Raw genomic sequence first — 17,500 nt, forward strand, 5'->3', positions numbered from 1 at the left:
TGGTTGATTGATTGGTTGGTTGATTGATTGGATGGTTAGTTGATTGATTGGTTGATTGATTGATTGATTGGTTGGTTGATTGATTGGTTGATTGATTGGCTGGTTAGTTTATTGATTGATTGATTGATTGGTTGGTTGATTGATTCATTGATTGGTTGATTGATTGGCTGGTTAGTTGATTGATTGATTGATTGATTGGATGGTTGGTTGATTGGTTGATTGATTGATTGGTTGATTGATTGGATGGTTAGTTGATTGATTGGTTGATTGATTGATTGGATGGTTGGTTGATTGATTGGATGGTTAGTTGATTGATTGGTTGATGTGTATCCCATCCACAGGGTGCCCAAGGCCCTCCTGGTGGAGTGGGTTCTATGGGAGGTAATGGAGAAAAGGGAGAGAGCGGTGAAGCTGGCAACCCGGGACCATCTGGAGAGCCCGGTGGTGGAGTAAGTATCCCGTTTGATTCAAATACAGAGCATCTACATGTTTAATTCAAGAAATAACAATAAGAACATGTAAAACCGTCAACAACAACAAAAAACGACTTTTCTTGTTCTATAGTATTTTCATTGATCTATAGCAGTGTGTGATTAGGGTTACAAACCATGGGTGTTCCTATTACAAATCATGGGTGTTCCTATTACAAACCATGGGTGTTCCTTTTACAAACCATGGGTGTTCCTATTACAAACCATGGGTGTTCCTATTACAAATCATGGGTGTTCCTATTACAAACCATGGGTGTTCCTTTTACAAACCATGGGTGTTCCTATTACAAACCATGGGTGTTCCTTTTACAAATCATGGGTGTTCCTATTACAAACCATGGGTGTTCCTTTTACAAACCATGGGTGTTCCTATTACAAATCATGGGTGTTCCTATTACAAATCATGTGTGTTCCTATTACAAATCATGGGTGTTCCTATTACAAACCATGGGTGTTCCTATTACAAATCATGGGCGTTCATATTCCTTATTTGCAGCTATAATTGAGCATGGTTTATTATAAGTGATAGTAACCGTGGGGAATCCATCCTCTTGCTGCGTCCCCCTGCTGATGACTCACAGCGTTCTCTTAACACATCTTCATTATCACAGTCATGGTTTAGACAGTCCTCAGCTCTGAACTATTCAACAGTGGGAAGTTAGGTTCCTTTTAGGAGAGAAGAGGATGGTGGAATATTATAACCTGATCCCAGACCTGTTTGTGCTGTTTTGCCAACTTCTATTGTCAGTGTCAAGAGAGTATAAACAGATCTGGGACCAGGCTATGTACCGTGTATCCTTTTACCTGTTTTGGTAAAGCTACATAGTGCTACTTAGCTGAAGTCCCTTACTGTAGCTTGTGTGACTGTGGTCAATTCTTCTCCCTCAATGTACCAGGGTTTTGCCTGCATAGGATATTCTTGGGTAGGCTGCCGGAACGTTAACTCTTCTCTTGATCATATTTTACAATTGATCATTGATTCAATCTTTCTTTATCAGAAAGACAGGGAGATTAGGATCAATATCATAGAAAAAACATAAATCAAAACTAGATGTTGAACTGATGGAATATCCACTGGGAAGACATTTTAATTCAATGCAAAAACATATGGGAATTTTGATTTTTTTTTCCCCCAGCATATTTTTTAGCCACAGTACAGTACACTACACTACAGTACACTACACTGTACTACACTACAGTACACTACACTATACTACAGTACACTATACTACACGACAGTACATTACACCACAGTACAGCACAGTACACTACAGTACACTACACTGTACTACACTACAGTACACTACACTATACTACAGTACACTATACTACACGACAGTACATTACACCACAGTACAGTACAGTACACTACAGTACACTACACTGTACTAAACTACAGTACACTACACTATACTATACTACAGTACACTACACTACACTATACTACAGTACACTATACTACACGACAGTACATTACACCACAGTACAGTACACTACACTACACTACACTGTACTACACCACAGTGCAGTACACTACACTACAGTACACTACACTGTACTACACTACACTACACTACTCTATACTACACTACAGTACACTACTCTATACTACACTACAGTACACTACTCTATACTACACTACACTACACTACTCTATACTACACTACAGTACACTACACTGTACTACACTACACTACACTACTCTATACTACACTACAGTACACTACACTACACTATACTACACTACAGTAAACTATACTACAGTACACCACACTACAGTAAACTATACTACAGTACACTATACTACACTACAGTACACTACACTATACTACAGACTACACTACAGTACAGTACACTATACTACACTACAGTACAGTAAACTATACTACAGTACACCACACTACAGTAAACTACACTACAGTACACTATACGACACTACACTATACTACACTACAGTACACTACACTATACTACAGACTACACTACAGTACACTACACTATACTACACTACAGTACAGTAAACTATACTACAGTACACTACACTATACTACACTACAGTACACTACACTATACTACAGTACACTACAGTATACTACACTACAGTATATTACAGTACATCACAGTACACTACACAACACTATACTAGACTACACTACACTACAGTACACAACAGTACACTATACCACACTATACTACACTATACTACAGTACACTATACTACACTATATTATAGTACACTATACTACAGTACACTACAGTACAATACAGTGCACTACACTATACTACAGTACAGTAAACTACAGTACATTACACTATACTACAGTACATTACACTACACTACACTACAGTACATTACACTACACTACAGTACATTACACTATACGACAGTACATTACACTACACGACACTACACTACAGTACATTACACTATACGACAGTACATTACACGACACTACACTACACTACAGTACATTACACTACACTACAGTACATTACACGACACTATACTACAGTACATTACACTATACTACAGTACATTACACTATACTACAGTACATTACACTACACTACAGTACATTACACTACACTACACTACAGTACATTACACTATACTACAGTACATTACACTATACTATACTACAGTACATTACACTCATCATCGATCCAAGGTGGCATAGCAGTTCAGACGTCTTTTGTCCTCGTCTTGTCGTGTCCTGTATATATATATATTTACAACTTTTTCACATACATTTAATTTTTATTTTCCATCAACTCATCTTCAAAACACTCTCCTGCAACCCGCCTCACCAATGTATATTTATAAAAAAGTATTATTTACCTCAGATCTGTAATCCTCCAAGAAGCTAGCCAGAAACTCCAGGAGGCTGGCCTGAAACTAGCCAGAAGCTAATCCAGAAGCTAGTTCAGAAGCTAGTTGGCTCCTTTACTGGCAAGTCGTTGGTGTTCAGCTAACCACGGTTTGTGGTCATCGGCTATCCTTTGGCTCGAAAGTCTATCGCCAGTTCTGTACGGCGCAGCGCGGCTCGGAGCGGAGCATACCGGACCAATTTTTCTCTCCATGTCCCTGGATTTCGACTGCTCTCTGGACATTCATGCCCGGATCTCACAGCTAGCTAGCTGCTATCCGTGTGACTATCGGCCTTCGTCGATTCCGGAGCAAACATCAATTGTTCCGGAGCTAGCAAGCTCCGTCAATCACTCCTGAGTTCCATCAATCGCACCTGGGCTGCAGTCGCCTATCCGGACCCGGTTTGCTGCCTTCGCGGAGACCCACCGGGCCTTCACAACTGGACTGCCGACGTTATCTACCCGAAGGAGTTATTCGGCTGGCTCCTCCGTCGCGACGTTACCTGAACGCCCATCTGCGGCCTGCTAACCGTTAGCTGTCTTACCGGCTGCTATCTGAATAGACAATCGGACAATTTTTTATAAATTTTCTTTATTATTTTTTTATTATTATTATTATGTTTTCTTCTTGGGCCTCTATAACTATATCTATTGTTTTTATTTTTGTTGTTGTTGTGTGATTTGGATTGATCCCCTCTACCACACGGAACCCCACTAATCTACTGACGGAGCGCAGGAGGTGGCTAACAACAGACCTCCATCCTATGCTAGCTTGCTACCGATGCCCTGGCTAGCTGTCTAAATCACCAACCAACCTCTCCACTCACCGGACCCTTTTGATCACTCGACTAAGCATGCCTCTCCTTAATGTCAATATGTCTTGTCCATTTCTGTTCTGGTTAGTGTTTATTGGCTTATTTCACTGTAGAGCCTCTAGTCCTGCTCACTATACCTTATCCAACCTATTAGTTCCACCACCCACACATGCAATGACATCTCCTGGTTTCAACGATGTTTCTAGAGACAATATCTCTCTCTTCATCACTCAATACCTAGGTTTACCTCCACTGTATTCACATCCTACCATACATTTGTCTGTACATTATACCTTGATGCTATTTTATCGCCCCCAGAAACCTCCTTTTACTCTATGTTCCAGACGTTCTAGACGACCAATTCTCATAGCTTTTAGCCGTACCCTTATTCTACTCCTCCTATGTTCCTCTGGCGATGTAGAGGTGAATCCAGGCCCTGCAGTGCCTAGCTCCACTCCTATTCCCCAGGCGCTCTCTTTTGACGACTTCTGTAACCGTAATAGCCTTGGTTTCATGCATGTTAACATTAGAAGCCTCCTCCCTAAGTTTGTTCTATTCACTGCTTTAGCACACTCTGCCAACCCGGATGTTCTAGCTGTGTCTGAATCCTGGCTTAGGAAGACCACCAAAAACTCAGACATTTTAATTCCAAACTACAACATTTTCAGACAAGATAGAACTGCCAAAGGGGGCGGTGTTGCAATCTACTGCAAAGATAGCCTGCAGAGTTCTGTCCTACTATCCAGGTCTGTACCCAAACAATTTGAACTTCTACTTTTAAAAATCCACCTCTCTAAAAACAAGTCTCTCACCGTTGCCGCCTGCTATAGACCACCCTCTGCCCCCAGCTGTGCTCTGGACACCATATGTGAACTGATTGCCCCCCATCTATCTTCAGAGTTCGTGCTGCTAGGCGACCTAAACTGGAACATGCTTAACACCCCAGCCATCCTACAATCTAAACTTGATGCCCTCAATCTCACACAAATAATCAATGAACCTACCAGGTACCTCCCCAAAACCTTAAACACGGGCACCCTCATAGATATCATCCTAACCAACTTCCCCTCTAAATACACCTCTGCTGTCTTCAACCAAGATCTCAGCGATCACTGCCTCATTGCCTGCATCCGTAATGGGTCAGCGGTCAAACGACCTCCACTCATCATTGTAAAACGCTCCCTGAAACACTTCTGCGAGCAGGCCTTTCTAATCGACCTGGCCGGGGTATCCTGGAAGGATATTGATCTCATCCCGTCAGTAGAGGATGCCTGGATATTTTTTTAAATGCCTTCCTAACCATCTTAAATAAACATGCCCCATTTAAGAAATTTAGAACCAGGAACAGATATAGCCCTTGGTTCTCCCCAGACCTGACTGCCCTTAACCAACACAAAAACATCCTATGGCGTTCTGCATTAGCATCGAACAGCCCCCGTGATATGCAGCTGTTCAGGGAAGCTAGAAATCATTATACACAGGCAGTTAGAAAAGCCAAGGCTAGCTTTTTCAAGCAGAAATTTGCTTCCTGCAACACTAACTCAAAAAAGTTCTGGGACACTGTAAAGTCCATGGAGAATAAGAACACCTCCTCCCAGCTGCCCACTGCACTGAAGATAGGAAACACTGTCACCACTGATAAATCCACCATAATTGAGAATTTCAATAAGCATTTTTCTACGGCTGGCCATGCTTTCCACCTGGCTACTCCTACCCCGGACAACAGCACTGCACCCCCAACAGCAACTCGCCCAAGCCTTCCCCATTTCTCCTTCTCCCAAATCCATTCAGCTGATGTTCTGAAAGAGCTGCAAAATCTGGACCCCTACAAATCAGCCGGGCTAGACAATCTGGACCCTTTCTTTCTAAAATTATCTGCCGAAATTGTTGCCACCCCTATTACTAGCCTGTTCAACCTCTCTTTCGTGTCGTCTGAGATTCCCAAAGATTGGAAAGCAGCTGCGGTCATCCCCCTCTTCAAAGGGGGGGGACACTCTTGACCCAAACTGCTACAGACATATATCTATCCTACCGTGCCTTTCTAAGGTCTTCGAAAGCCAAGTCAACAAACAGATTACCGACCATTTCGAATCTCACCATACCTTCTCTGCTATGCAATCCGGTTTCAGAGCTGGTCATGGGTGCACCTCAGCCACGCTCAAGGTCCTAAACGATATCTTAACCGCCATCGATAAGAAACATTACTGTGCAGCCGTATTCATTGATCTGGCCAAGGCTTTCGACTCTGTCAATCACCATATCCTCATCGGCAGACTCGACAGCCTTGGTTTCTCAAATGATTGCCTCGCCTGGTTCACCAACTACTTCTCTGATAGAGTTCAGTGTGTCAAATCGGAGGGTCTGCTGTCCGGACCTCTGGCAGTCTCTATGGGGGTGCCACAGGGTTCAATTCTTGGACCGACTCTCTTCTCTGTATACATCAATGAGGTCGCTCTTGCTGCTGGTGAGTCCCTGATCCACCTCTACGCAGACGACACCATTCTGTATACTTCCGGCCCTTCTTTGGACACTGTGTTAACAACCCTCCAGGCAAGCTTCAATGCCATACAACTCTCCTTCCGTGGCCTCCAATTGCTCTTAAATACAAGTAAAACTAAATGCATGCTCTTCAACCGATCGCTACCTGCACCTACCCGCCTGTCCAACATCACTACTCTGGACGGCTCTGACTTAGAATACGTGGACAACTACAAATACTTAGGTGTCTGGTTAGACTGTAAACTCTCCTTCCAGACCCATATCAAACATCTCCAATCCAAAGTTAAATCTAGAATTGGCTTCCTATTTCGCAACAAAGCATCCTTCACTCATGCTGCCAAACATACCCTTGTAAAACTGACCATCCTACCAATCCTCGACTTTGGCGATGTCATTTACAAAATAGCCTCCAATACCCTACTCAGCAAATTGGATGCAGTCTATCACAGTGCAATCCGTTTTATCACCAAAGCCCCATATACTACCCACCATTGCGACCTGTACGCTCTCGTTGGCTGGCCCTCGCTTCATACTCGTCGCCAAACCCACTGGCTCCATGTCATCTACAAGACCCTGCTAGGTAAAGTCCCCCCTTATCTCAGCTCGCTGGTCACCATAGCATCTCCCACCTGTAGCACACGCTCCAGCAGGTATATCTCTCTAGTCACCCCCAAAACCAATTCTTTCTTTGGCCGCCTCTCCTTCCAGTTCTCTGCTGCCAATGACTGGAACGAACTACAAAAATCTCTGAAACTGGAAACACTTATCTCCCTCACTAGCTTTAAGCACCAACTGTCAGAGCAGCTCACAGATTACTGCACCTGTACATAGCCCACCTATAATTTAGCCCAAACAACTACCTCTTTCCCAACTGTATTTAATTTTAATTAATTTATTTATTTTGCTCCTTTGCACCCCATTATTTTTTATTTCTACTTTGCACATTCTTCCATTGCAAAACTACCATTCCAGTATTTTACTTGCTATATTGTATTTACTTTGCCATCATGGCCTTTTTTGCCTTTACCTCCCTTCTCACCTCATTTGCTCACATTGTATATAGACTTGTTTATACTGCATTATTGACTGTATGTTTGTTTTTACTCCATGTGTAACTCTGTGTCGTTTTATCTGTCGAACTGCTTTGCTTTATCTTGGCCAGGTCGCAATTGTAAATGAGAACTTGTTCTCAACTTGCCTACCTGGTTAAATAAAGGTAAAATAAATAAAATAAAAATAAATAAACACTATACTACAGTACATTACACTACACTACAGTACATTACACTACACTACACTACAGTACATTACACTACACTACAGTACATTACACTACACTACACTACAGTACATTACACTACACTACAGTACATTACACTACACTACACTACAGTACATTACACTATACTACAGTACATTACACTACACTACACTACAGTACATTACACTACACTACACTACAGTACATTACACTACACTACACTACAGTACATTACACTATACTACAGTACATTACACTACACTACACTACAGTACATTACACTATACTACAGTACATTACACTATACTACAGTACATTACACTATACTACAGTACATTACACTACACGACAGTACATTACACTATACTACAGTACATTACACTATACTACAGTACATTACACTACACGACAGTACATTACACTATACTACAGTACATTAGTCACTACAGTGCACTGTTCACGACACTACACTACAGACAGGGACAGACAGGGAACAGACAGGGAACAGACAGGGAACAGACAGGGACAGGTTGGCAGGGAACAGACAGGGAACAGATAGTGAACAGACAGGGACAGACAGGGAACAGACAGGGACAGACAGGGACAGACAGGGAACAGACAGGGACAGACAGGGACAGACAGGGACAGACAGGGAACAGACAGGGAACAGATAGTGAACAGACAGGGACAGACAGGGAACAGACAGGGACAGGTTGGCAGGGAACAGACAGGGACAGGTTGGCAGGGAACAGACAGGGACAGACAGGGAACAGACAGGGACAGGTTGGCAGGGAACAGACAGGGACAGGTTGGCAGGGAACAGACAGGGACAGACAGGGAACAGACAGGGACAGGTTGGCAGGGAACAGACAGGGACAGACAGGGAACAGACAGGGACAGGTTGGCAGGGAACAGACAGGGAACAGACAGGGACAGACAGGGAACAGACAGGGACAGGTTGGCAGGGAACAGACAGGGACAGACAGGGAACAGACAGGGACAGGTTGGCAGGGAACAGACAGGGACAGACAGGGAACAGACAGGGACAGGTTGGCAGGGAACAGACAGGGACAGGTTGGCAGGGAACAGACAGGGACAGACAGGGAACAGACAGGGACAGGTTGGCAGGGAACAGACAGGGACAGACAGGGAACAGACAGGGACAGACAGGGGACAGACAGGGACAGGTAGTGACAGTTTGGCAGGGAACAGACAGGGAACAGACAGGGGACAGACAGGGACAGGTTGGCAGGGAACAGACAGGGAACAGACAGGGACAGGTTGGCAGGGAACAGACAGGGAACAGACAGGGAACAGACAGGGTCAGATAGTGACAGGTTGGCAGGGAACAGACAGGAACAGACAGGGACAGACAGGGACAGGTTGGCAGGGAACAGACAGGAACAGATAGTGAACAGACAGGGACAGACAGGGAACAGACAGGGACAGACAGGGACAGACAGGGAACAGACAGGGACAGATAGTGAACAGACAGGGACAGACAGGGAACAGACAGGGACAGACAGGGAACAGACAGGAACAGACAGGGACAGACAGGGAACAGACAGGAACAGACAGGGAACAGACAGGGACAGACAGGGACAGACAGGGACAGACAGGGAACAGACAGGGACAGGTTGGCAGGGAACAGACAGGGACAGACAGGGAACAGACAGGGACAGACAGGGAACAGACAGGGAACAGACAGGGACAGGTTGGGAGGGAACAGACAGGGACAGACAGGGAACAGACAGGGACAGACAGTGACAGACAGTGATAGGTTGGGAGGGAACAGACAGGGACAGACAGGGAACAGACAGGGACAGGTTGGGAGGGAACAGACAGAGACAGACAGGGACAGACAGTGATAGGTTGGGAGGGAACAGACAGGGACAGATAGTGAACAGACAGGGACAGACAGGGAACAGACAGGGACAGACAGGGAACAGACAGGAACAGACAGGGACAGACAGGGAACAGACAGGGAACAGACAGGGAACAGACAGGGACAGACAGGGAACAGACAGGGACAGACAGGGAACGGACAGGGACAGGTTGGCAGGGAACAGACAGGGACAGACAGGGAACAGACAGGGACAGACAGGGAACAGACAGGGAACAGACAGGGACAGGTTGGGAGGGAACAGACAGGGACAGACAGGGAACAGACAGGGACAGACAGTGACAGACAGTGATAGGTTGGGAGGGAACAGACAGGGACAGACAGGGAACAGACAGGGACAGGTTGGGAGGGAACAGACAGAGACAGACAGGGACAGACAGTGATAGGTTGGGAGGGAACAGACAGGGACATATAGGGACAGATAGCCACCGTGCTTCTACACTGTTTGGGGTTTTAGGCTGGGTTTCTGTATAGCACTTTGAGATATCAGCTGATGTAAGAAGGGCTATATAAATACATTTGATTTGATAGGGACAGATAGTGACAGGTAGCTAGGAAACAGACAGGGACAGATAGTGACAGGGAGGGAGAAGGCATGAACAGATCGAGCCTCAACGGCCCCATGATCAGTTGGAGAGGTGGCGCTTTGGCATGGACTGAAAAGCTGGTCTACTACAAGCAGATCAACATGCTGTAATTGGTCTCTTTCCAGGGCCCCAGAGGAGAGACAGGGGAGAAGGGAGAGATAGTTCTTATATCATTGTGATAACCATGCTGATTTCTCTCTCCAGGGCCCCAGAGGAGAGACAGGGGAGAAGGGAGAGTCAGGACCACCTGGAGCTGCTGGACCTGCAGGGGCCCGCGGACCCGGAGGAGACGACGGCCCCAAAGGCAACCCTGTGAGTCACGTCACATATAACCAAACTTTATTCATTCCACTCTTAGAAAAAAAGGTGCTTTCTACAACCTAAAAGAGTAGTTTGGCTGTCCCCATAGGAGTACCCTTTGAAAAACCCTTTAGCTTCCAGGTAGAACCATTTGGCTTCCAGGTAGAACCATTTGGTTTCCAGGTAGAACCATTTGGCTTCCAGGTAGAACCATTTGGCTTCCAGGTAGAACCATTTGGCTTCCAGGTAGAACCATTTGGCTTCCAGGTAGAACCATTTTGGGCTCCATGTAGAAGAAAGAGGGTTCTCCCTACCCATGGTTGTGAAGCTAACTAGTGCTGTTGTTTTAGTGTCATTTGTTGTATGATTCCAGCTAAACCAGATATTGTATTCTCTCTCTCTCTTTCTCTTTCTCTCTCTCTCTCTCTCTCTCTCACTGACTCTCTCTCACTGTCTCTCTCTCTCTCTCTCACTGTCTCTCTCTCTCTCTCTCTCTCTCTCTCTCTCTCTCTCTCTCTCTCTCTCACTGACTCTCTCTCACTGTCTCTCTCTCTCTCTCTGTCTCTCTCACTCTGTCTCTGTCTCTCTCTCTCTCTCGCTGTCTCTCTCTCGCTGTCTCTCTCTCTCTCTCTCTCTCTCTCTCTCTCTCTCTCTGTGTGTTTGTTTCTGTCTGTAGGGTCCCGTAGGCTTCCCTGGAGACCCTGGTCCCCCTGGAGAGCCTGGAGTTGGTGTAAGTACTACGCGGATATATAAAAGGAATGGTATGAAGCATCACAGGAGGGAAGCTAGCAGAGACCTCTTAAGTTGAAATCATTGAAGTGTAACATTAGATTATGCTAGTAGCTAGTACTGTACTGTGTCAGGTAGTACTGTAGCTAGTACTGTACTGTGTCAGGTAGTACTGTAGCTAGTACTGTACTGTGTCAGGTAGTACTGTAGCTCGTACTGTTATATCAAGTTAGAAAGTAACAGTACCCTGACTTGTCTTTCTGTTGTATCTCTTCAGGGATTGGATGGCTTGGCTGGAGACAAGGGAGATGACGGCGAGGCCGGTCAGCCTGTAGGTTCACTGTTGTTGTTGTTGATGATGCTGCTGTTGTTGTTGATGATGTTGTTGTTGATGATATTGCTGTTGTTGATGTTGTTGGTGTTGCTGTTGTTGATGTTGTTGGTGTTGCTGTTGTTGTTGATGTTGGTGTTTGTGTTGGTGTTGGTGTTGATGTTGGTTATGTTGTTGTTGTTGATGTTGGTGTTGTTGTTGTTGTTGTTGTTGATTATGGTGTTGTTGTTGATGTTGGTGTTGCTGTTGTTGTTGATTATGTTGTTGTTGTTGATGTTGTTGTTGCTGTTGTTGTTGTTGATGTCGGCGGCAGTGTCGTCATTGTTATTCTAACTGATCTTTTGTGTTTCAGGGTCCATCTGGACCTTCTGGAGAAGCCGGGCCTCCAGGACCCCCCGGCAAGAGGGTGAGTGTCCCCGACAGGGTTCCGCCTTGGGTCTCCTGCACACCACAAACCTGTGTTAGCCCTCTGAGCTAAACGCCTAAGCATTCATTCACAGAGCTAACACAAGGTCACAGGTTTCAGGCAAGGTTACTCGTCACCATCCGAAATGAATAGCTGTTGCCGAATTGAAATATTAGATACAACGCATTACAATACAGATGTGATTTCCACTTGTTGAACGAACAAGTCTCTGGACAAGCCAGCGTTCAGAGATGGTTGAAGAATAGATTCGTTTTTAGAATAGACTATTGACCTGTTTTAGTTTGACTGACAGTGACGAGAAAAGGAATAAACACTAAAGTTAGGATATCAAGATGTCATTTCTGCTTCTGGCATCTGCTACTGCTCGCTGTCCACATGAGATTAGGGATGCATCGCAAAAGGCACACTATTCCCTATTTAGTGCACTACTATTGACCAGAGCCCTTAAGTAGTACACTATATAAGGAATAGGATGCCATTTGGGATGCATCCCAGTGTGTTTCTTACCAACGTATCACTTTTACAAACTGGCCCGTCTACCTTTACTGGAGAGCAGTAAAACCCTATAAACCACTGCACCAATGCTGTCAAATAATGACGGGTTGGTACTGCATGGTGCCAACAATATTTTTGTGTCCCAAATGGCACCCTATTCCCTATATAGTGCACTACTTCTGAACAGAGCCCTATGGCACCCTATTCCCTATATAGTGCACTACTTCTGACCAAAGCCCTATGGCACCCTATTCCCTATATAGTGCACTACTTTTGACCATGGCCCCATAGGTAGTCCACCGTATAGTGGATAGGATGATATTTGGGACTCAAGCCTTAACTTTTCTTTTAAATGTAAAGTTAATTTTAAAGTCAATTGGAACATACTGGCGTTAGTGTGAAAAGGATGTTATTACACCTTCAAATCAAAGTGTTTCCGTACGGTTCTACATTCAGTATAAAGGTGTTCCTTCACCTCGTCATGATTTATAACAACAGACAAAGCACCAGGTACTAAATATGTATGGTGTTAAAACTAGTTAAAATGCCACCGACTTACAGTCCCAATATGATGATGCACTATGATATATATTCTACAGAAGCGATATTAAACTCAGCTTGTCAGCAACACTGGGGGCTAATGGGGAGGTACAGTCATAGATGTACAGTTGAAGTCGGAAGTTTACATACACTTAGGTTGGAGTCATTAAAACAGCTGTATCAACCACTCCACAAATGTATTGTCGGTTAGGACATCTACTTTGTGCACGACACAAGTCATTTTTCCAACAATTGTTTACAGACAGATTATTTGACTTATAATTCACTGTATCACAATTCCAGTGGGTCAGAAGTTTACATACACTAAGTGGACTGTGTCTTTAAAACAGCTTTGAAAATTCCAGAAAATGATGTCATGGCTTTAGAAGCTTCTGATAGGCTAATTGACATCATTTTAGTCAATTGGAGGTGTACCTGTGGATGTATTTCAAGGCCTACCTTCAAACTCAGTGCCTCTTTGCTTGACATGGGAAAATCAAAAGACCTTCACAAGTCAGGTTCATCCTTGGGAGCAATTTCCAAATGCCTGAAGGTCCCACATTCATCTGTACAAACAGTAGCACACAAGTATAAACACCATGGGACCACGCAGCCGTCATACCGCTCAGGAAGGAGACGCGTTCTGTCTCCTAGAGATGAATGTACTTTGGCGAAAAGTGAAAATCAATCCCAGAACAACAGCAAAGGACCTTGTGAAGATGCTGGAGGAAACAGGTACAAAAGCATCTATATCCACAGTAAAACGAGTCCCATATCAACTTAACCTGAAAGGCCGCTCAGCAAGGAAGAAGCCACTGCAAACCTGACTCAGTTACACCAGCTCTGTCAGGAGGAATGGGCCAAAATTCACCCAATTTATTGTGGGAATCTTGTGGAAGGCTACCCGAAAAGTTTGACCCAAGTTAAACAATTTGAAGGCAATGCTACCAAATACTAATTGAGTGTATGTAAACTTCTGACCCACTGGGAATGTGATGAAAGAAATAAAAGCTGAAGTAAATCATTCTCTCTACTATTATTCTGACATTTCACATTCTTAAAATAAAGTGGTGATCCTAACTGACCTAAAACAGGGAATTTTTACTAGGATTAAATGTCAGGAATTGTGAAAAACGGAGTTTAAATGTATTTGGCTAAGGTGTATGTAAACTTCAGACTTCAACTCTACATGCTTTAAAGAGCTGATCTATCATCAGCCATAGCGTTAGCCATAGCGTTAGCCAGAGCGTTAGCCAGAGCGTTAGCCATAGCATTAGCCAGAGCTTTAGCCAGAGCTTTAGCCATAGCGTTAGCCATAGCGTTAGCCAGAGCATTAGCCAGAGCGTTAGCCAGAGCGTTAGCCAGAGCGTTATCCATAGCGTTAACCAGAGCTTTAGCCAGAGCTTTAGCCATAGCGTTAGCTATAGCATTAGCCAGAGCATTAGCCATAGCGTACCCCACTTTAGCCATAGCTTTAAAGGCCCCAAAGTGTGTTAAAAAAATATTCTCAGGCCATTCTAGAAATTTCACCATTTAATCCTATGTCCAATGGGAAGTTATGTGCTTGATTGGCCATTTATATGTTGAAGTAAGGGATTTCGAGGGATCTTCTGTGTAGATTTATATAAATTAGATATAGGTCTGCAGGTCATTGAAGCACATGAGTTATAATAACACACACATTGATGCCCATAACCCACATCAGGGTTTAGATAGTCTCCTTCATCAGTTTATGGTTACTGATGCTCAACCACAACCTGCTTCTAAGGCAGTTATTCAGATCCTTTAGCTTTACTACCAGTAGACTGCAGGCCAATTTACTGTAGCTTTGTCCCTATCTGACCTACTGTACGCTGGCTCCGCTTCTAGTCAAGGTTATTGACCTTATCGACCAGTTATCATGAATAGTTATGAAGTCTATTCAAAAGGTATACTAAACCATTTAGACTGTTTTAGCCATCTATGATTAAAATAAGTTGTAAACTGTATACCAAGCTGATGAGTGGAGCCTTTTTCCTCCCCAGGGACCCATTGGACCAGCCGGTACTGAGGGGAGACAAGGAGAGAAGGGATCTAAGGTAAGACACAAATGCACGCACGCACACACACACACACACACACACACACATTTCCATTCAAACAGAAGTGTAGGATTAGAGTTGATGTGATGGAGACAGGCGAAAGCCTCTCAGAACTTCCTGGTGTGTTAAAAGCTGGCTTCTAATTGGTTGTCACAATGGTTTAATCCTCCAACCCCTTCATCCGATCTGATGGTAAATCCATGGATCTCCAATCCTCTGTGTCTGTTCTCATGGCTGATGGCATCTGGTGACTGAGTTTAGGCTCTGTGTGATTGTTGTAATTCCCAAATGCTTTTGAAAGGTGTTCTCTTTTGAGGGTGAATAGGACCCAATACTGTTTTTTTTCACCTTTACTGAACCAGGTAGGCTAGTTGAGAACAAGTTCTCATTTACAACTGCAACCTGGCCAAGATAAAGCAAAGCAGTGCGACAAAAACAACAACAGAGTTACACAAACAAACATAAAGTCAATAACACAATAGAAAGAAATATATATACAGTGTGTGCAGATGAGGTAAGATTAGGGAGGTAAGGTAATAAATAGGCCGTAGTTGCGAAGTAATTACAATTTAGCAATTAAACACTGGAGTGATAGATGTGCAGAAGATCAATGTGCAAGTCGAGATACTGGGGTGCAAAAGGAGAAACAATACTGATAGAATCCTCTTGAGAAATCCGGATCTCTTAACCGTTTTGAGCCAGTTTCATGGTTTTTAATGTTAGCTATGTAGTCAATTGTAATCAACTGTATTCAACAGTTTGTGTGTTTTTTTTAACTAGGCAAGTCAGTTAAGAACAAATTCTTATTTACAATGAAAAAACACGTCTCAACAAGAGAGACAACACGACATAAAGAGAGACCTAAGACAACATTATGGTAGCAGCACAACATGACAACAGCATGGTAGCAGCACAACATGACAACAGCATGGTAGCAGCACAACATGACAACAACATGGTAGCAGCACAACATGACAACAACATGGTAGCAGCACAACATGACAACAGCATGGTAGCAGCACAACATGACAACAGCATGGTAGCAGCACAACATGACAACAGCATGGTAGCAGCACATGACAACAACATGTTAGCAGCACAACATGACAACAGCATGGTAGCAGCACAACATGACAACAACATGGTAGCAGCACAACATGACAACAACATGGTAGCAGCACAACATGACAACAGCATGGTAGCAGCACAACATGACAACAGCATGGTAGCAGCACAACATGACAACAGCATGGTAGCAGCACAACATGACAACAGCATGGTAGCAGCACAACATGACAACAGCATGGTAGCAGCACAACATGACAACAACATGGTAGCAACACAACATGGTAGCAGCACAAAACATGGTACAAACATTATTGGTCACAGACAACAGCACAAAGGTCAAGAAGGTATAGACAACAATACATCACACAAAGCAGCCACAACTGTCAGTGAGAGTGTCCATGTTTGAGTCTTTGAATGAAGAGATTGATAATAAAACTGTCCAGTTTGAGTGTTTGTTGCAGCTCGTTCCAGTCGCTAGCTGCAGCAAACTGAAAGTCAACTGTACTCAACTATATTTAACTATATTCAACTGTATTCAACAGTTTTCCCCACTTCATAAGTCTAATGTATAGATATATCTGTATTCTATACCTGTAAGACATAGTGTGGGGATCCAAACAAATTTTAAAGTGTCTTAGTGTTCCTCAGGCTATAGAACGTAACCCTGGAAGGGAGTCATGCTCAATTTATTTCACTGTTGCTACTGTGTGGCTCCTCGATGAGGCTGAAGGTATTGATACAGTGAGGCTGAAGGTATTGATATAGAATGTTGTGCTTGTGTATTGCAGGGTGAGGCTGAAGGTATTGATACAGTGTATTGCAGGGTGAGGCTGAAGGTATTGCAACAGTGTATTGCAGGGTGAGGCTGAAAGTATTGATATAGTGTATTACTGGGTGAGGCTGAAGGTATTGATACAGTCTATTGCAGGGTGAGGCTGAAGGTATTGATATAGTGTATTACAGGGTGAGGCTGAAGGTATTGATACAGTCTATTGCAGGGTGAGGCTGAAGGTATTGATATAGTGTATTACAGGGTGAGGCTGAAGGTATTGATACAGTGTATTGCAGGGTGAGGCTGAAGGCATTGATATAGAATGTTGTGATT

General features: G+C 43.9%; 1 protein-coding gene across 1 annotated transcript in view; it reads left to right on the top strand.

The window, feature by feature from the left end:
* The window catches only part of LOC109881550 (collagen alpha-1(XI) chain-like), a 203,276-nt gene that overhangs the window by 175,553 nt on the left and 10,223 nt on the right, over positions 1-17,500 (top strand). The window contains 6 exon segments of the mRNA XM_031809883.1: positions 342-449; positions 10,629-10,736; positions 11,401-11,454; positions 11,731-11,784; positions 12,137-12,190; positions 15,271-15,324. Of these exon segments, the coding sequence (XP_031665743.1) occupies positions 342-449; positions 10,629-10,736; positions 11,401-11,454; positions 11,731-11,784; positions 12,137-12,190; positions 15,271-15,324 (432 nt within the window).

Source organism: Oncorhynchus kisutch, linkage group LG30 (assembly GCF_002021735.2).
Source record: "Oncorhynchus kisutch isolate 150728-3 linkage group LG30, Okis_V2, whole genome shotgun sequence".
Classification (NCBI taxonomy): domain Eukaryota; kingdom Metazoa; phylum Chordata; class Actinopteri; order Salmoniformes; family Salmonidae; genus Oncorhynchus; species Oncorhynchus kisutch.